This window comes from Chrysochloris asiatica, unplaced genomic scaffold (genome assembly GCF_000296735.1).
Source record: "Chrysochloris asiatica unplaced genomic scaffold, ChrAsi1.0 scaffold00039, whole genome shotgun sequence".
Classification (NCBI taxonomy): Eukaryota; Metazoa; Chordata; class Mammalia; order Afrosoricida; family Chrysochloridae; genus Chrysochloris; species Chrysochloris asiatica.
In genome coordinates, this window is record NW_006408557.1 from 17,494,100 (window position 1) to 17,516,605 (window position 22,506).

A 22,506-nucleotide genomic window follows, 5' to 3' on the forward strand; every position below is an offset into this window, starting at 1 on the left:
GAGGTGAGACATTCCCACTAGAAAGGACAAGCAGACTGGAACAGCTACAGTAACAGAAGACACATCTTCATGATGAACCTGACCTATACTCAGAGCGGTAGTTACCTCTAAATACCAACAGAGAGGGAAAGAGTCTTCAAATCAAATATCAATGCTATCCGCTCTGTGCACAGAGTAGATAAGGAGGGGCAACTTAGACATTGGCTATCTAAAATGAGGGGACAATAAAGGCACAAAGTGACTTGCTTACAAGGTTTCAAGAGGGAGCTCAGTTTAAGAGTGCTGGGGGAAACAAAGAGACCCCACTGAATAGCTATCATCTTGTCTAGATAGGGCTGGTAAAAGGAGATGGGGATAAGATTCGTAAGATTCAATAGTGAATAACTGTTATTATGACTAATCGCGACTGTCACACTTGTAAAGGTAGAAGTTTTTGACAAAAAAAGGGGAGTGGTTAATCTTATAGTCCAGAAACAGAGGACCCTAGGACCATCAAGAGAGAAACGCACAAATGGAATGCAAGACCTATCTAGAGAAGCAGCAGCGCCAGAGATGGAGGCAGAGATGGGGGCATGGAGAGGGGTAGTGGCTGAGGACTCTAGATTCATCAACTAAGAAGAGAAGGACTCAGATGTACAGAATGTGCCCTTTGGATATGTAAAGTATTATATATGCCTGAGTGGGTTTTTTTGTTTGTGTGTTTTTTAAAAAGCTAAAGTGGATAGAGAGAAATACTTTTAACTAATGGTATATGGAGGGGATTATAATTAATGTAATGAAACAAGTTATATGAATTGTTGAATGTGAAACTGATGATGTGCCCTGTAAACTTTCACTCAATCCACAATAAAAACCTGAAATTAAAAAAAAAAGAAAAAGAAAATGATGTGATGTATTTATTTTTATAAATATCTTCATCTACTATAGTTAATTTTTAAAATTCTTTGTTGTTTTTTAAAGAATAGATCAGTTTCAAATTAACAAAACATTTCTTCCTGTATCTTCCTCACTTTAAGCATTGATAGCATAAATTGCTATAAATATTAGAAAAGCCATATGAAATTATATCGTCAATTTGTACATATCCACAGTAAATTTAAACCATGCTTGCAATGCTGGTTGTAATGTGTACAGACATGCATTAGAAGTCATGTACAAGAGTGTTCATCCACAGCAGCGCTGTTTACTGTCCCTGGGCAAAAAGACCGGGTATTGACTGGTACCCCTATACTGACAGCATATGTGACCAACACCAAGAAAAACTGTGAGCACTTCTTCTGCATTGCTTTACTTTAAGGTCTGGCTCTGTATCCTTATCATGCCTCTATAATAAAAATTGGAGTCCTGGTGTGGCGCTATGGGATAAAGCACTGGACAGCTAAATCGGTTTGAACCACAGGGTCAACAGTTCAAACTCACCAGCCACTCCTTGGAAACCTATACAGGGCCACTATGAGTCAGAACTGACTCAACATCAGTAAACATCAGCAACAAAATAAATCTTAACTGTGAGCTCAAGTATATTCCAAGTTTTGTGAATCCTTTTAGTAAATCTCTGAACATGGGGATGGTATTAGGAGGAACCTGTGAAACTGCAAACAATTCAAATGTCCACTGAGACCAACAGAATAAATTATGGTATATTCTTACAATAAAGTACTATACAGACTGAAAATGAACAACGTACAACAAAACAATACAACTTAATTCTCATATGTGATGAAGAGGTCCTTGATGCCATTTTCCTTGTATAAAAGTTTTTCCTTCCATACTAAACTGAGACACCTTTTTATTATTTTCCATTCAACAATTCATATATATTTTGCTTCATGACTTTTAGTGAAATCCCACTTCTTCCTTGTGTTTCGTATTTCCATTTGACTTTCTGTCCATCTCTTGATCAATATTTAGCAAATGAGAAATTAAAACTGAGAGCACTGCAACAAATTATTGTTTCTGTTAAGTGCATCTGAGTCAGTTCTGACTCAGTGAACCTGTATAGAGTTTCTGAGGAGTGAATGGTGGGATGGAACAAGCATATCTGTGGTTAGCAGTACAATGTTTACTCTAAGTGCCATAGCAGGACTATTTTTAGCACATATGAGATGGTTAATTTTATGTGCAATTTGGCTAGATGCCCAGCTGTTTTGTTCATAAGCAAGTCTAGTTTTTTAAAATGCAAATAACATGTCTGCTATATATTTCTGTATCACACACTTTCATAAGCTCTCTGATTTCAATTTCTGGAATACTCATTCTTCATACTGTATTCATAATTTGTCAAGATCCACACAGTTAAAAGTCTGCATAGTCAAGGAAGCACAAGTAAACATCTTCCTAGTATTCTCTGCTTTCAGCAAGGTCTATGAGACATCAGCAATGGCACCCTTAGTTCTATGTCATCTTCTGAATCTGGCTTGAATTTCTGGCAGTCCTCTTATTGCTGAAGATAATTTAAAAACTGTTATAACAGAATTCATGCACTGTTGCAACAGTTTTTGAATCATCTTTGGCAATACTTTAAAGTTACTCATTTATTATAACCAGAAGAGATCCATGAATAAGGGTTCCACTGTTCTGCACTCTCTCCCCTGCATGCTTCTCCCAAATCCTTGATGTCTCAAAGAGAGAGATTCAATGCCCAGAGTCCCCTAGCCATTGGAACCTCAGTGAATATGCATGACTGGAGCCTTAATGCATACTTACATTCAAACCAATCAATGAATATGCACAACTGCATTCATGGCCCCCTCTCACCTGGCTATTTTTTTTTAAGATATAGAACACCTTAGCTGCTCAGGCTATTTGCCAAAAATAGATACAAAGGGCCAAACTTAGTTCTCTGTCCCACAACTCATTAGAGAGTAAGAGTGATCACACAGAGCCCCTGAAAGGGTTTTGAGGAATCCCAGAACTTGCTGGATGACCTTTGGAGAACTGCTGATTTAGGCTTGGTATTGTGATTCATCTTTTTATGATTTATAGAGGTTGCCAACATGCAGGGACTAGTGCTTTTACTGGAGGCCAGCTAAAGAATTCCATTTACAAGCACTGTGATCTGACAGTACTTCACTTGACAGCTAAACCCCACCCAGTTGTCAGTGTCAGAAAAGCACACCCAATACCATAAATTCATTGTGCTCAGTGAAAAATCTGTGTACTTGAAAATTCTAAAGAAACTTTATTTGTATGAGGCCCTGAGAAGTCTGATCCCTTTGATAATATCTCTACTTCTCACTATGACTATCTCGTTAGCTGACATTTATGACAATAATAAGAAATCTAGTGTGCAATTATTTTGGCAATACTAAAGCAGGACAGACAAGGTGATAGTAACGCTGGCCATAATGGTTAAGATTATGACAACATGGCTGATCCATGATTCTCAGTAGTTTGGTAACCATGCAGTGCAATGGGACTGTTAAGCAATGCTGTATAGTCACCCTCCATTTTCATATAATACCGATTCTCGCAAATTGGAATCCAACTATGTTGATAAGTGAAGAATGGGTATATTATATTGGCCACGAGTCTCATAAATTTACAAATTATCATTCTGAAAATTATATTCACAAATTCTCTTTTCTCTCGTTTAGAAACAAACACACAAGGCAATGAATGTATTAAATTTAAAAAACATACAAACCTTGGATTAGTTTATATGAACAGTGGGCCCGTTGGAACACCAGTTTTAAGACAAATAGACAAATTCAAAGCTGCTTGTTGGAATTTAATCAACACCATAGTAAACACTAAGAAGCTCTGGTAGCATAGTGGTTATGAATCAGGCTGTGAACCTCAAGGTCAGCAGTTTGAAACTACCAGCTGTTCCACGGGAGAAAGATGAGGCTTTCTGCTCCCATAAAGATTTACAGCTTCAGAAACCCTGTACAGGGTTGCTATGAGTCGGATTGACTCCACGGCCCATAACAACAACAACATAGGAACACCAGAGTAAACATTTTAAGATTTTATATGCTCTTCTGTTATTTATCATGAAATCCACAACACAATAGCTTCAAACAATAACTAGTCTACAGAATATGCCATGTTGCCACAGGTTTGAAAATGAGCAGAAATGTGCACAATTTCTTTGTTGGTTTTGGTTCTGAGCCACATACTCAGACAGTTGTCTAAGACAGTGTTGTACTTACCACAAGAGCTAGAACAAGAGTTCGCACCTTCTCCCCAATCTCAGGTGAGATGTCATTGCCAAACTGCTGGAGAGTGGTGAGAAAGCGCTTCAATTTGCTGAGTTGCCGAGCACCACAGGTGGCTGGCAATTGTTGATTTGTTAATGCAGATGATGTGGAAGAAGCAGGACCATTGCTGAACCTCTGTGGTGGTGATGGGGCACCATTCAGGGTAGGAGGAGAATGGGTGATTCCATTGCTTACTAAAAGGAAGCCAAAATCGAAGACTTAGCTTAAATGCAGAACACAAGAATTTCTGTTCATTTTGTGTTTATTCTCTTGCTCATTCATTCTAATTTTGCAAAGCACATGTTAAAAGACTGAACAATGAATTTCCAAATTACAAAAATTCTTGGAATTTAGAAAAAGAAAAGATTAAGGAAGACTTGGTTTCTGTTCTCAATGAGCCTGCTGTAATGGTGAGGCAGATGGTCAGGTAACAATGACCGCAGAGTAACATACAAGTGCTGTAACACAAGTGTGCACAGACTACTGCAAGGCCATGATGAGGGGCAGTGGTCTGGGAGACTCTTTTTTTCAAAGACTGGACACTCATGTCCAATTAAAAAAATGTCTAAACAATTTTAGTAAATTACTGAATCATTAGAAATGACTATATTAGGATCAATTTTCACCTTTTAATTATGCAAAGGTTCATCTTTGATTATATATACACATTATATTGTAATGTTTATTTTGTTAAGTGACATTGAATCGGTTCTAAGACATAGCAACCCTGTATAGGATTTCTGAGGAGTGGGTGGTGGGCCTGAACTGCTAACCTTGTGGTTAACAGTTCAGTGTGTATACTACAGCGCCACAGCAGGACTCCTTCATTATATTTACATATAAATTACATTTTCATGGTGTTGTTGAGTGCTGACGAAACTACCAGCTGTTCTGTGGGAGAAAGATGAGGCTCTGCTCCCGAAAGATTTACAGCCTTGGAAATCCTGTACAGGATCGCTATGAGTCAGAACCGATTCCACGGCACATAACTACTACCACCACCATGCCAAGTTTAAATGGCCCAATCATTCACTTGTTAACTAGCTTAGAAAACAAACATTTATATATTGCCTGAGTGGAACTGACTTATCATTGATTAAAAACCTTTCAATTCCCTTCTACTTTCTCTAAATCAGTCACAGTCAGCTAACTATCAGGTTACCTCTTTATGGACTGAACCTTCATCAAACTACTCTTCATCCGATACAGCTCAGTTCCTTGTACTAAACCCTAGTAGACTTCAAGACTCTTCTTTATGGAGCCTATGTTCCTCAACTATGCACCACTACTTACATGCACTTCTTTCTCTATTTGCACCACCATAATATAATAGACTATGTGCTACCTGGACCCCTGGTGGGGTGCTATTGGATCAGCAGTTCAAACCCACCAGCTGCTCCTTGGAAATCCTATACTGGGTCACTATGAGTTGGAACCAATTTATGACACTTAACAACAAACGTATGTATGTGTAGTGTGTGTGTGTATTTCTTTTAATTATACATAGGACTGGTATTCCTGAGTTATAAGTCAGTGTATGCTAACTTTTAGTAGATAAAACTAAATAATTTTCCACAGTAGTGGGGCCAAATTATACTGTAAGCCAGCAGTGTGTTAGTGTTCAAGATGCTCCATATGTCTTCAACCTAAATTGATTGTTTCATTTTTAATGTCCTAGTTAGTGGGTACACAAGCTTTCTTTCATATTTCCTTGACAAGTACCTTGTCATGTATATTACTGGCAATTATAATAATCTCATTTCAAAAGACTCTTACCATGAAAATGCTGGAACATTTTTAGTAGTTCTATAATTTTATGAAGTATACATTGAATCCTACAAATTATAATGATCTCACTTATTTTACAGCCAAAGCAATGAAAAACTGCTATCTACTAGATTAAGAGTATGAAAACCAAGTATTTAGACCACTAAATTTCTGAACTACGTTCTACCCTCAGAAGGTGTGTGTGTGTGTTTAGATGAGCACTAGACTGCAAACCACAATGTTGGCAGCTTCCGCAAATATTTTAAAAGCCTTTGAAACCCTATGTAGGGTCACTGTGAGTCGGACCTTAATAGTAATCACAACATATACAGAATCCCAGGTAATTACAGGGTGTCACTCACACGCTGTTGGAGTAAATGGCACTGGCCTCGGTCCTCCAGGATTTACTGGTGGGAGGGGCGGCATGGTGGGAGGTGAGGATCGGGACTGCAACTTCACTTCCACAGGCGATCCAGGCATTGCTGGTACCCTTTTCTCAGAACCAACTGCAGAGAACAAAAAATAAGAGAAGATAGAATTTTCTATAAAATAGTAAAAACTATGACAAAATATGGAATGCCTACAGATTTTCCCTAGAGGATTAAGAACTAGACAAGATGATTAATGTTGTGGGCCCAAAAATACTATTGGCAAATTCTAACCCAGGAACCTGAGAATATAACCTTTTGCAGATGTAAATGAGATGAAGACATCATCCTGGATAAAACCTGCGTGGGTTCTGAATCCCATGATGATGTTGTTGTTGTTAAGTGCTGTTGAGTCGATTTCGACCCATATTGACCCTGTATAGGGTTTCGGAGGAGCAGCTGGTGATCTTGAACCGCCGACCTTGCAGTTCAAATGGCTTTTCAGTCTGGCACATTAACCCACAGCACCACACCAGGACTCCGAATCCCATGATAAGTACCCTTATATGAGAGAAAAAGCAGAGGGAAGGCACAGAGAGACATACAGGAGGCTCTGCAAAGATGGAGCAAATAGAAACTCAACCACATGTCAAGGAATGCCAACAACTATCATAAGCTGTTGTTAGCTGTTGAGTCAATTCTGAGCCATGTTTAGAAGAGGCAGAGAATGGATTCTCTCCTAGAGCCTCAGGAGGAAATGTGTCTTTCTTGAAATTTGAACATCTAAGCATTCAGAACTGTGAGAGAACCGATTTTTTCCTTCTCTGTGGTAACTTATTACATCAGCCATAGGAAACTAATATACATCTTCTCTCTTTCTAAATCAACATTATTGTACAATCCATACATAATAAAAAGCACCCATTTTAAGTGTACATTTCAGTAAGTGACGTACCTACCATTGCTATCAAGATATAGAGCATTTGTTCACTTAACGTTCCATAGCGTCATACCAGTGCGGGACCTTACCCAGAGAAGCAGTGACACCAGAGATGGAGGCAGAGACGATGACTGGAGAGATGGAACGGCTGGGGACTCTAGACCCAGAGAAGGTAAGGGGCTGTGTGCTGACGACCTAGGGACAGGCTTGCGGGGTGTACCTGTTGGTTGTTTGATGATGCTTGGAGGGGACTGTAATCATGGCAATGAAACGATATACGATAGGATGAACATAAAGCTAATGTTCTCCCATGCAAACTATCACATAATTCACAATAAAAACTTAAAAACAAAAAACGACCCTGCTTGAACTAGGCAAGGACACTTAGCTTCCCCTATTTCATAAAAAATGGACTCAAAAAAGACAACAAATGTGAGGAAGGAGCAGGACCAAGAGTTGTTTCATTATATTGTACACAGGGTCACTATGAGTCAGATCCGAATATATGGTATCTAACAACACAACAACAGCAATTTCATAAACAAAGGCACCATGGTGGATCAGTGGTTTAAGTGCTTAGCTGCCAACCAGAAGGTCAGTGGTTGAAACCTACCTTCAAGTTGTAGCAGTCTGCGTTAGTAAAACGAACAGCCTTGTAAACAGTTATACTCTGTCCTACAGGGTTGATATGACTTGGAATTGGCTCAACTGAAATGTGAGAAAAAGAAAAGAAAAGAAAAGCCGGGGGGCACGGGGAGTTTGTTAAAGTCAAAGGATGACATTACTTGAAAGTTATCTGTCAGGTGGTGGTAGCTGTGTGCCGAGTCGATTCAGACTCATAACCTCATACAGGGTTTGTTGTTGTTAAGTGCCATCAAGTCAGTTCCGACCCACAGTGACCCTGTATAGGGTTTCCAAGGAGCAGCTGTTGAGTTTAAACCGCCGACCTTGCAGTTGAAACGGCTTTGCAGTCTGGCGCATTAACCCACAGTGCCACACCAGGACTCCCACAGTTACCTTTAAACTGAGCTATGCCCCTCTCATTCATTGCAATTTTTTCCTTTCAATAACTGTTAGATTCAATTTCACCAAAGGTTCAAATAAGAAGGTTAAAATCTTATTTTTATTTTCCTCAGGTGGTAACTATATACGCAGATCATACAAAAACATTCATGGGACTGGCAATATGTCTTTCTTTGTACATTCATGGGACACCCTAATGAAAAAAATATTACCAAATATGATATTTATGCTTCAGTTTACAGCGATCACATTTTGGGAAAGGATATGATGAATAAAGAGTCAATCAAGGAAGCAATGTCCCCATGTCAAAATCCCTTGACAAAAGCATGCAGCTTTCAGAGAGCCATGTGGGCAACACTCTGCCAGCCCTCACCATCTCTTTCCAGAACATTTTTTTTGTGAAATTGATGGTCGTCCTTTCTGATTAGTGGACTAATGAGCTGTTGCGTTTGCCTTTTTCTCCCTGACAGTAGTTTCTCAATGCCCTTCAGAGAACAGTTGACAAGTTTCCAGCTCTCCCATCTGGGGCCCAGCTTTCTGGAGGGGGGGGGGGGGGAAGAGAAGGAAGGAACTGACAGTTGTCTCACACTGTTATGTGTTGTGTTATCATGTGCAACAACCTGGAGGGAGCCTTTCTTCAGACCACCTGCCTTTACAACAAGGGCGTCAAAGGCCTGAGGAGAGCTTAGCAGTGAGATGTGTTTTAACATTCAGCACTTGGCAGAATAAAAAGTCTGATCAGTCCAAGTACAGAATACTAAACTGTAAATGTCTTAACCAGAAAGCTTAGGTACTAGTAAAATCCAGCTGCTAGAGTACTGTACACTGATGGATGCTACTCATCTCTTGTCATTTCATTACCTAAAAATCTGCAATGCTAGCCTGATTCCTATAGTTTCAGGGAATAACAACTGTCTTAGCAGAAGCAGAACAGATATGGAAGTTGCTTGAGGGATCTGGGAGTAATCCTCATTTCACTTTTCTGGGCTTCATCTTCACTATTTGTAAAAATGAGGGATAACAGAACTACCTAGGAGTTAAGCGCTGGGCTGCTAACAGACAAGTCTGCGGCTCAAACCCATCAGGCGCTGCATGGGAGAAAGCTGTAGCAGTCTTTTTCCGTAAACATTTATAGCCTTGGGACTGGTCCCTCCTGATACATGTGTCTAGAGTATGACAGACAAAGTCTCACCCTCCTGGCTGCTAAGGAGATTCTGGCTGTACTTCTTCCAACACAGATTTGTTTGTTCTTCTGGCAGTCCATGGTACCTTCAATACTCTCCTCCAACACTATAACTCAAATGCATCAATTCTTCCTTGTTCATAATGGTTTTAATATTTATAAAGATATGTTGTAATTTGACTTCCGTCATGGAAACCTTGTTGATCACCTTAATGCAAGTTCAAAGCAGCAGAAACAGAGCTGCTGTCCCCTCTATGTAGCAGCCACTGTGTTGAATTAAAAATCTCAAATAGGTCACAGTCCTAAACTACACTTAATGGCTTTCCATCGCTGTTACAATGAAACCCAAAATCTTTTTCATAGCTTAAATGTAAAACGCAATAATCTATCCAACTATTCTCAAAGTGAGGTGGGTCTGAAACTCCTGAGAGGTTCCTGGAGGCATCCCACCCCCCACCGCCTTTTTTTTTGAGTGAGAATGGGGGTGGGGGAGATAAGCACTGAGCTGTAATTGAAAGGATGGTGGTTCAAACCTACCAGCTGCTCCTTGTTGTTTTTAAGTGCCTTCGAGTCAGTTCTGACCCATATATACCGAGTATAGGGTTTCCGAGGAATGGCTAGTGAGCTTGAATCACCGACACCTTGTGGTTCAAATCAACTTTGTAGTCCAGCATATTAATCCACAGCACCACAAAACTCCAGCCGCTCCTTAGAAATCCTATATAGGGTCGCTATAAGTTGAAACCAATTCAAAGGGATTTAAGAGCATTCATAAACTAATTGCTGTGGATGTGTTTTTCTTTTTCGCGATTATGGCATGGGGTGTCCAAGGGATCTTAATAAGAGATTATCTGCCTTCTTTATTCTTACTGTTTCATAAAGGTACACTGGAATTTTCCATATGATGATGATATGATGAATGGTATTGCAGGTGCGAATCCAGTGATCTTTTAAGTCAGTCATTAAAGGGGGATTTGCAAAAGTATAAAACAGTGTCACTCTTTTTACTAAACGTTTGATTTGAAAAACATTTTTAATAGAGTATTTATATTAATATCAATGGTTCATCGTTAGAGAAATCAGTAAATAATTTGAACGTTTTCAATTTTAACTTCTAATATTGTATCAAAATACAATAGATCAAAGTTTATCTGTTGTATTATGATACACACACACACACACACCCTAAATGTATCTCCCATAAAAATGTTTGAATTTGGGATGTTATAGGAGATATGTGTGGAAAGTATGTTGTTGTTGTCAGGTGCCATCAAATCGGTATCGACCCATAGCGACCTTATGCACAGCAGAACGAAACACTGCCAGATTCTGGGCCAACCTCACTACTGCTGCCACGCTTGAGTCCATCGATGCTGTCACTTGGCCAATCCATCTCGTTGGGGGTCTTGCTCTTTTTCTTTGACCCTCCACCTTAAAACCAATCCTACTGCTACTGAATTGATTCAGACTAATAGTAATCCTATGTAGAATTCCTGGGATTCCTGGTGTGGTGCTGTAAGTTAAACACTGGATTGCTAACTGCAAGATCAGCAGTTCAAACCCTCCAGCCACGCCTCAAAAACTCGGAACAAGGTTTCTATGAGCTACAACAGACTTGATGGCACTTTACAATAGCAACATACGGTTTGTGAGATTAATCAATCAGTTGGAAAACTGCTGATGTAATCCATCCTCCAATCTAATATCCTACTATACACAGCCATGATGATCTTTCTTCTAATGCTCAAACTTGCCATTATCTTCTGCCTAGAATTCTCATCATTAAATACGTAGCCTCCTTAGAGGAATCTTCTCTAATAAAGTTGTTCTTCATGCTCCCTACCAAATTATTGCATGATTTCTTCACTGCACTTATTACTAGCAAGTATTTATTTGGTGCTCATGTTTGGAGAAACGAAGGCTTTGTCTAAGTTGCCTACTATACCTCTAGCACCTAGAGAAGCAAGAGTTACTCACAGTGACCAGAAGTGGCATATTCCAGGAGCTTGGTTGACCTTCAAAATATCTTCTTTATAACAAAGTCCCATGGTGAATGAGCCAGCACAACCTTGTCAATTCTACCTCTTCATTCTCATCCTCAACTCTCCTTTCATTCTCTGGGACACTGTCTTAGATATGTTCCTCATTTCCTTCTTAACACTCTCTGGAGTTCAACATATCCCACATTATGTTGCCAGAAAACCACAACATCAAAAACCTTATCTCTGTGTTGTCTTTTGCTACTCAGCTTGGCCTTCACAGTCTTCATCCATTCCCACAAACAGTTCTACCCTAATCAAGAGGGTTTCTAAGGGATGGTCATTCTGTGCCTATAGTCTGTATTTCCTAGAACTCTTTCTGCCTTCTTTTGTTGTTGTTATGTGCCATCATAGCGACCCTATGCACAACAGAATGAAACATTGCCCAGTTATGTGCCAACCTCACAATTGTTGCTATGTTTGAACTTGGTGCTGCTGCCACTGTGCTGATCCATCTCATTGCACGTCTCCCTCTTTTTCTCTGACCCTCCACTTTACCAAATATGATACCCTTCTCTAGGGACTCGTCCCACCTGAAAATATGTCCAAAGTATGATAAATGAAGTCTGGCCATCCTGGCTTCCAAGGAGCACTCTGGCTGTACTTCTTCAGACACTGATTACTTTGTACTTTGGCAATCGATGGCACTTTTAATACCCTCCTCCAATTAAATAAATTAAATGCATCAATTATCCTATGATATTCCTTATTCACTGTCCAACTTCCACATGCATACGAAGTTATTGAAAATACCATGGCTTGGGTTAAGTGCACCTTAGTCCTCAAAGTGACATCTTTGCTCTTCCAACACTTTAAAGAAGTCTTGTGTAGAAGGTTTGCCTAATGCAATACATGTCGTTTGATTACTTGGCTGCTGCTTCCATGTTATCCAAGGAAAATGAAGACTTTGACAACTTCAATCTTTTCTCCATTCATAAAGATGTTATTTATTAGACCAGTGGTGAGGATTTTTGTTTTCTTTAATTGAGGTACAACCCATACCAAAGACTATGGTTTGGGATTTTCATCATTAAGTATTTTAAGTCCTCTTCACTTTTAGCTAGTAAGGTTGTATCATCTGCATATCGCAGGTTGCTAATTTTGATGCTGTGTTTTTCCTCATATAATGCAGTTTCTCGGATTATTTGCTCAGCGTACAGATTGGATATGTCTTGTGAAAGAATACAACCCTGGCACAAACTTGTCCTAATTTTAAACCATTCAGTGTTTCCTTGTTCTATTCTAACAACTGCCTTTTGGTCTATGTACAGGTTCCTCATGAGCACAATTCAGTGTTCCAGAATACTCATTCTATGCAATGTTGTCTATAGCTTGTCATGAGCCACACAACTGAAAGCCTCTACATAGTCAATAAAGCACATGTAAACATCTTTCTGGTATTCTCTGCTTTCAGCCAAAATCTATCTGACATTAGCAGTGATATCCCTCATTCCATGTCCTCCCATCGTTCCACGTCCTCTGAAATTCTGTCAATGTATGTTTGCATCTGTTTTTGAATGATCTTTAACATAATAATTCACCTTCTTTGGTGCCATCTAAATTGTTCCCAATATTTGGGCCTACTTTCACTGTTTCCAAGGAGCGGCTGCTGGGTTTGAACTGCCTGCCTTGAAGTTAGTAGTCCACCCAGTACTGATCCTACAGCGCCACACCAGGACTCCAATGCTAAGTACAGGCACAAGTGTAAATGGTCAACAGCCATCCCTGCTTATTGAGATGATCATCATGACAATGACAGCCTAAGTTATAACCAGGTACTGCTCAGTACTTTTCCAAACAAACTGAAGGGGAGAGACAGAATAAACCCCTGTGAGTCTACAAGACAATTTCTACAGCTAAAAGTGAATTGAACAAAGTCATAGAGTATAAGATCAACAAATTAAAAACCAATCTGGTTTCTATACAACAGCAATGAAAAGTCTTAAAGCAGAAATGATTCTATGGTGGACCCATAGATTACCCTGAGGTAATCTTTAAACCTCAAATGAAAAATATCTCCTTAAGTGTTCTTAGAACACTGTTAAGAACTATCTGTAAGGGATCAAGTTGTTGTGTTGTTAAGTGCCATCAAGTTGGTTCTGAATTATAGCGGTCCTATACTGGGTTTCCAAGCAGTGGCTAGTGAGTTTAAACCACTGACCGTGGGGCTCAAACCCAACTTTACTACCAACTACCGGTTGAGTGCTCATTCTACAGCACCATACCAGGACGCCAGTAATTAATAATATTAGACAGGAGTTTTAGGGGGCAGTGAGCTTATGTTAATGAGGGAGGAACAACTTTGAAAAGGAGGGTGAGAATAGTTGCAAAACTCTATGTAATCACTGTCACTAAACGACACTTTTAGAAATGACTGAATTGGCTTTTATTTTACTGTGCATAGTCTCACGGAGCCCAGGTGTGGTGCTGAGGGTTAATGCATTGGATTGCTAAGTCAAATGAGTCAGAATCGACTTGATGGCACTTAACAACAACAACAACATATTCTCAACAAGTTAAAGAAATAAGCTAGGGAATATTACAGACTAATGCAGATATGAAATCTTTTGTTCCTATAACTCTTCCATAGGCCTTTTCGATTTCAACGATGCTGTATTTATCTAGATCCATCCTTCTCCCACAAACAGCTGTTACTCTTTCAAATAGAAAAAAATACTCAAAATTTAAAAGGCTGCTAACTTTTGCTATTTGAATTATGTTAAGTAAAATTAATTCCGCCAACTCAAAGACATACAGGCCCAGTTGTTGTTGTTGTTATGTGCTATGGAGTCAGTTCCAACTCATAGTAACCCTGTACAGGGTTTCCGAGGCTACATATCTTTACGGGGGCAGAAAGCCTCATCTTTCATCCGTGGAACAGCTGGTAGTTTCGAACTTCTGACCTTAAGGTTCGCAGCCTAATTCATAACCACTATGTTATCAGAGGCCCAGTACCATCTTTCAAATATTAGCAATGTAACCACCAAGTTTTGTTTTTTTCACCATATTACACACACGTTGTTATTGGTAAGTGCAATTGAGTCAGTTCCGACTTTTATCAACCCTGTATAAGATTTCTTAGAAGTGACTGGTAGGTTTAACAGACCTTCTGGTTAACAGTTCGGTGCTTATCCTACAATTCTACACTTCTACTTCACATAATCAATGTTGTTGTTGTTGATTTCAACTCATGACCTTATGCACAACAAAAAGTATAACCATTTTCCCAAACCAAAGAGCACGTCTCTCCCAAGGAAGAATTCAACATCTGCCTAAATAGCGTACAATAAGGACAAAACTTGCTATAGCAAACTTGAATGCTAACAATATTGCTCTGTTGCATATTATATTTGTTTTCTTTAAAAAGAGCTTGCCAATACCAAGACTCCTATTGTTCCCTGAATGTTTGGAAAACTGAGTTCATTGATGATGGCCAGCCCATCAAACTTCTGCTTTGGATTAGAGACCTTTCAATAACACAACTGCAGTCTTGAGTTTGTTGTTTTTAAGTGCCACTGAGTCAGTTCTGACCCATAGTGAATTTGTATATGCATTCCTACGAGTGGCAGGTGAGCCTAAACCACTGACCTTGTGGTTCAAACTTTGCAGTCCATTGCATTAATCCACAGTGCCACACCAGAACCCCTTCAGTTTGAAGTAGCAGGAACCAAAGATCAAGATCAAGCTCTTTTTCAAGATAGGAAACTACTGGACAACATCCCTGGCTGGCCGACACTCAAGTTTCTGTTAGGAAACCTTTAACACCAAGGAGTCTACCCTATCTTATTATGGCTAATAAAAAGATTGCTGTTGTTGTTGTTAAGTGCCATTGAGTTGGTTCCAACCCATAGCGACCCTTTATAGGGTTTCCAAGAAGTGGCTGGTGAGCTTGAACCATTAACTTTGCAGTTCAAATGGCTTTGCAGTCTGGCGCATTAACCCACACCGCCACACAATAAAAAGATTAGTCTGGGGGAAATTAGTGGCTTTAAAACAACAAAAAAATTCAACTAGCTGTGACTTAATCATTCAACTATTTTGAATACAGACATCACTTACTTGTCTCTCAAAAAAAAAAAAAAAATCAAGTCAATGCAAATTACTAAACATCAAAAAAGGAAGTCATTTCTTAAAGCTTGTTTCTAGCAAGTCTATCCTCTGTATATCAGATTCTAACCACTATTACGCTGGAGCTGTTTTTGTTTTAGTTGCCCAAAGGTCACCCAACTCTGAATGACTGAGAAAGCAGGCAAGGCAAATTTCCTGTCTGTGTGTGTTGGCAAGTAACTAAAACAACAATGACAATACAACTTGACTTTCTTTGACTACTTGTCAAAGTTGTCTTCAGTTCCTACCTTTGGAGAACTATAATATGTTCTCTTGTCTAGAACTTTTGCTTTCATAGTTAAATTATATCTTCTATGGACATTCTCCTTCTCTGATCTCAAACCTGATTATTTAGAGAAATCACTTTGTGCATCCACGTGGTAAGGAAAAGGTGCTTTCTATTATATTACACAACTTACAAAAAATCCACTGTTTTCTCAGTGTAGATTTTTATATAGGTTTTCAGACTGTAGGTTTGTGCTGTCTAATACGCCGCCATGAGCCCATTTGCCTGCTGAGCACTTGTGAGTACTCCTAATTGAGGATGTACTCTTAAAAAAACACTGACTTCAGAGATGTAGCAATATGGTGGTGGCGATGTGCTGTGGGGTTGATTCTAACTCACAGTGACCCTGCAGAGGGTTTCCGAGGTTGTAAACCTTCAAGGGAACAGAAAGCCTCATCTTTTCCCCATGAAACGGCTGGTAGTTTCGAACTGCTAAACCTTGAGGTTAGCAGCCTGACTTGTAACCATTACGCTACCAGAGCACCTTTTAGCAGTTATGAGTGAGCTTCAAAAAGTTCATGTACATGGAGGAAGACAGAATCTCTAGTGGGTACTATTCAATCTGTCTGGGCAGAGTGGATGAAAGGAAATACAGATGGTAACTCGCGATACTGTAGTGAAGAATGCTTATCAGGACAGATTATGAGGGTTGGAAATGCAAAGGTAGACGTTTTGGAACAAGGAAGGGAGTGATTAATCCTACAGGCTAGGAGCGGGACTCTACCCAGAGAAACAGAGGTGCCTGAGATGGAGACAGAGAAGATGACGTGGAGCAATGAAGCAGCTGGGGACTCTGGATCCAGAGAGGGAAAGGGACTGTGGACCGAAAACTTGGGGGTGGGGTGGGGTGGGGGAGTTTAGGGGGTGGGTTTCTAGGATATACCCTTTGGCTGGTAGATGATGCATGGAGGGGATTGGAACCATGGCAATGAGATGATATACGATGGAATGAATGTAAAACTAAAGTTCTCTCATGTAAACTACCATATAATTCACAATAAAATATTAAAAGTTCATGTACAAATGGAATTAAAAGATAACCAAAATTCTCCATAAACTTCTGAAGCCCCTCATATGAAATACTTAAATATTTTTCATTTCCATCATATATTATAATGACATTTTAGGTACACTAAATTAGATCTAATATTAAAAGCAACTTCACCTGTTTCTTTGAAATTTTTAATGAGGATACATAGAAGACATGTTCATGGAAGTTGTGGTCAAGAAATCAAAAGCCTATATTGGATTGGACAAATCTGCTGCAAAAGAAGAACATGGTATCACGATTAGAGGACGAATCACTAACAACCTGTGATATATAGATGATACAATCTTCCTTCTGAAAAGGAAAAGAACTTTAAAATATTTGCTGTGAAAATAAAAACCTATAGCCATCAGTGTGTGTGGACTGTACCTCAAAGTAAAGAAAAGATTAAAGATTGACATTGTCAAAGAGACATCATTTTGTTTGGATCTTCTATCTTTTCTTCATTTATCATGACATTATGTATTAGTCTAATCATGAACATTTTAATACTTTAAAATATTCACCTTATCTTCAATAAACTTTTAATTAGTACTTGAACAAAACAATAGACTTAATAATATCACCAAAAAAGGGAAATTTCTGTATTTCAATCTTCTTTTAATCAAGAGACTCAATGATTCACTTTAGATTACTGACTTTATTTCTAACATAATTTAAACTATCTGAATAAAACAGTATTTGGAACGAATGATCCAGATCCTATAAGCATCTGTCTCTCATTTACCTGGAGACTGCAATCATAAGGTAAGATTAATGACTTTAAATGTCAAAACAGCCTATTCATAACAAGCAAAAATGAAATACATGTCAAGTGAGTCACCTTTTGGTCTTGAAAACATCAAGATGTAGGTCTACTAAGGAAATGCAATTAAACTTTATTTCACTCAACCAAGGCAGAGAGTATTACATGCTTTTGCTAATGTCTAGATTTAGTAAGCCCTGGAGACACTGTAGGAGCCCTAGTGGCACTGTAGGAAAAGCACTGCACGGCTAACTACAATGTTGGCGATTCAAACCCACCAGCCACTGTACAGGAGAAGATGAGGCTTCTTGCTCTTGTAAAGATTTATAGCCTCAGAAACCCTACATAGGGTTGTTATGAGTCAGAACTGAATTGATGGCAGTGAGTTTTCTCCTATATTTTTATAAAGCTAACAATTGTGAGGAGGGTACAGTGTTTTGTTTGTGCGCATAGGGTCACTATGAGTAGGAACCAATTCACAGGCACCTAACAACAATAACAACAGATTTAAACTGTATACATATTGTGGGTTACATTATATGAGGGGGCTTCAAAAAATTCAGGGAAAAATGGAACTAAAAAAGAATGGAGTTTCCCCATGAACTTTTGATGCCTCCTCATATTTATATTAGACAGCTGTGATGGGGGATATGATGCAGTGGTAGGGGGAAAAAGGACTCTGGATTCAAGCTTTAAATCCAGTTCTTTGATGGTAGGAGTCCCAGTTTCCTTGTTTATTACATACAGCTTTATAACATGAAGTTGCCCAGCTTCTAGGGTTATTGATCAAATGAAATAAAAACAGAATATAGAAACAAATTCATCCCTTTTTAAAATTTCTGTGGGAACCTAGATAATTATGATCTCAGTTTTCTGATCTCCAAAACAGAGCAATAACAATGACCATACTTCTAATGAATCACAGTGTTGACTAGCTCCCGAGCATATACTGGTCATCATTTTACACACTGTAAAGTAACATACCTACTTTCAGAGGAGTGGAGCAGATGATCAAACAGAAGCAGATATGCAAAGAAGGATGATGGGATTAGATCTGTATTTCAATAGTCACCCATGGAGAGCAATCATCTTTTCTTCTAAAGTTAACTTTCCATTAACTACAGCCATGGATTTAATATCAATTTCTCCACATTTTAGTAGTAGTCAAGGCCTCTAGCACTCTGCCAAAGCATAACAAAATGGTACAAAGAATTCTGGAAGAAAATAGCTATGTGCTTCTTGTTCCAAGTATAACTCTTTCTAGATTACCTATAGGTTGATCCTGTTACTTGATAGGGATATAACAGGTAAATAGCAATTTTCTTGAATATTTTCATTTGTTTTCTCTTTTTTTTCTAAATTTGCTTTTCTACAGAAGAATACACGAACCCTCCCCCCCCAGCTGCCAAACATTCCTAACATGTTAGTATTTATGCACACACAGGCAGCATAATCTAGTTACACTGACCTCATTTTCAAAACCATATTCTGATTAGCAGCTATGGGTGAGGGCACAAAAACACTGATTATTCAGAATTGGGCATGTGACAGAAAACCCAAGGTTTGGCAGTCAGGTGCTCAAGACTCTAAGTCCTTCTCCACCTAAGCAGCTTAGATGGGTAAAATCATATTCTTCAATTAGAGTCATTCAGCTAGGAAACAACGGGAATCGCAAACTCTTAGGTTGTATGACTACTATTATTTTTGGCATGTAATAGATGAGCAATTAAGTGTGCCTCTCTCTCCAGTCTGCTTTTTTCATCAGGAAATGGGGTTAATAAATGAAGGACTACATGATGGCCACACAATCTAATGAAAATAATGGTATGTGACATTGATAAAAACATGTACATTCTGAGTCTATTTCTCCATTGCAATATAAAAATCGCTTTGATATAATTAAAGAGCAGGATATAATATGTATAATTATTCAAATAATTATTTTACCAAACTATCATTGAAGGGCTAACATGATCCAAGTACTGTATTAACTAATCAAGATACAAAAATGAAGTTGCAATTCCTACTCTTAATGAGTTCATTGTGAAACTGGGTGATAAGAGTTAGAGCAGAGGACATTTCAAATAGACAGAGAATTGTTGTTATCAAGTGTCCTTGAGTCAAATCCGACTCATAGTGACTCTGTATAGAGTGTCACCAAGGAGCAGCTGGTGAATTTGAACTGACAACCTTGTGGTCCAGTGCATTATCCCACGCCAGAACAGAGGATGGAGTAACAGAAAATTTTGCTGACTCTTTTAAGTAAAATCAAATTGTGCTGTATTTTTATCTAAGGTCCAGTTTGGGATTGTGACCACTTCACCAACTAAGTCCAGGTGCCTTCATACAGATCCAAAGTTACAAACTGCCTCCCCTAAAGACTTCACTCAAATCATCTTCCTACATCTTAATTCATGGACTTGCAAATTGTAACGTGAGTTTTTCATTTTGGGTTGGAGAACAGGGAACAGATGGCCAACACAGAATAAACTCTCCCAAGAACTAATTTTTACCAATCACATGTGGTTAAAACCCAGATTTAAACCTACAGATTAGTGAGCAACAGAAACCATCATAATTACTTGACAATTATTCAGTGTGACAGCTGTTTGTACCACTACCAAATGTGAGTTTTAAAACATCGAATAACACCTCTGGCTCCCCTGGATTAAAGTGGGGGAAAAAACAAAAACAAAAATTTACGCTACAATACTGATCAGAGGTATAAAATAAGTCATTGTAAAGAAATTTTTCTAAAGGTGCGTAATCCTTGGAAACTAGTAAAGGAAACAATAGACATACATATCCAGTGATTCCAATGGGCATGCTGTTTACCATGGCTTCAGGAAACATTTCCATAAAGAAAACCAAAAGAGGCCATGCTATTTGTATGCTGAAGATAAGTATCAGCCAAACGGAGAGAAATAGTCCCTTCTTGGGTGACATTTTTAACACTTTTATCAACTGCTTCATAATGAAGAATATTAAAAACAAGCAAACAAAAAATAACCAAAAACTTCTGTTCCTATGACAAGATTCCAAACACATCATTTGTTCATTTTTGTTTCAGATGAGGCCAGTCAGCCTCTCACAGTGTATAAGCCCCTTGAGAGTTGTGGCCATGTTGACTTGATCACTGCTTTATGCCCAGTGCCAAGTCCAGTAGATGGAACTTGATTCTTATTTCTTGAATGAAAGTCAACTCTTAGACACTTGTTAGTGATTACACACAATCACCATATGCTTTCCTAATAATAGAACGACTAGGTTAGAAAATCACAAAGAACGTGTAATTAGGGCCAGAACTGCAATTTAAATCCAAGTAAAAATGGTTGTACAGACTTTGATGTTAGCTTTGTTTCTACTTAAAGTAATTTATTCCAAAAATTACAAGTGAAATTATACTTTACTATATTATTCTACAACATTTCACAGAAACTACCTAAAATATATGCGAGTGCTGGTGAGGCTGTGGGTTAATGCACCAGACTGCAAAGCCGTTTGAACTGCAATGTCGGCAGTTCAAGCTCACCAGTCACTCCTAGGAAACCCTATACAGGGTTGCTATGGATTGGAACTGACTCAACAGCACTCAACAACAACAACCTAAAATATATCTCGACTTTGTAAACATTTAAGGATAGATTACAATGTGTTTGTAATATTGTGATGAATACACAGAGGAGTCCCCCTCCCCCAAGAAAACTCTTAAAAAGAAGTTGGAAAATAAATGATTCAATGTTCAGATTTACTATATAAAGGACCAGTTACAGAAACTGTAGTGTTGGCTAGAGAACAAAGTTAATGAAAGAAAATGGAGTCTGAAAATAGACACATACATACGTGGTTCATTGATTTTCAGTACAGATACTGTGGTGGTTAAGGTTGTGTGTCAACTTGGCTGGGTGACGATTCTACGGTTTGGTAAGCATGATATAGTTTGGCAGTATGCAATGATATTGTCATCTCCCATGATGTGATCTGATACGCAAATGTAATATCTCCATTTCCTTAGGGATATGCCCTATATCCAATATATGTGGATATACTGACAAAACTCTGGCTTTCTCGCTCATTCTGGATCTTCATCAGCTCATCTTCATCTGACCTCCAATTCTTGGGACTGGGCGAGCGATCTGCCATATTGCATATGAACCAAAAAAAAGCCTAATGTCTGACTAGTATTCATCAGCTTCTACAGCTATGGGAGCAGGGAGAAGCCTCTTACCTGACAACTGACTCACACACTTGGGTCATGCCAGCCTCCATACTGGCATGAGCCATTTCCTTAAAACAAATCTCTGTCCATCCGTTCATCCATCCATTCCTCCAGGAGTCCTGGTATGGTACTGCAGGATAAGCAACGGACCACAAGGGCAGCTTGAACCACAACATCAGCAATTCAAATTCACCATCTGTTCCTTGATGCCCTGTACCAGGTCACTATGAGTGGAAACCGACTTGGTGGCACTTAACAACAATACAGATACATATAAGAACTTCATTGTACCACGTTCATCACTGATAAGGGGAAGTGAGGAAAAAACCACAACGAAGGTGCGAGCTAAACCCTACACCGTTCAATAGACTCTTGTGAACCCAGGTGGAGACCTGGTCAGCCACCAGTGTGGCAAAACCTGGAGACTTTTGGGCCCAGAGTCAGTGACATAGCCACAGATGACTAGAGTGGAGAGTGAAGTGTCCAGCTGATAAGAGAGGGTGTATGCATAAGAACACCCACACTTGCAGATAATACCCACTTGACCTGGCTTCAATGACTGGATGATCAGAGCTCAAC

The 22,506-nt window shown here is 39.0% G+C and overlaps 1 protein-coding gene across 1 annotated transcript in view; it reads right to left on the reverse strand.

Annotated features, from left to right (window-relative positions):
* The window catches only part of CBFA2T2 (core-binding factor, runt domain, alpha subunit 2; translocated to, 2), an 86,717-nt gene that overhangs the window by 35,947 nt on the left and 28,264 nt on the right, over positions 1-22,506 (reverse strand). The window contains exons 2-3 of the mRNA XM_006860681.1: positions 6,332-6,475; positions 4,155-4,396 (exon numbers count right to left, since the gene is read on the reverse strand). Of these exons, the coding sequence (XP_006860743.1) occupies positions 4,155-4,396; positions 6,332-6,449 (360 nt within the window). The 5' untranslated portion in view covers positions 6,450-6,475. The remainder of the gene's footprint in view (positions 1-4,154; positions 4,397-6,331; positions 6,476-22,506) is intronic.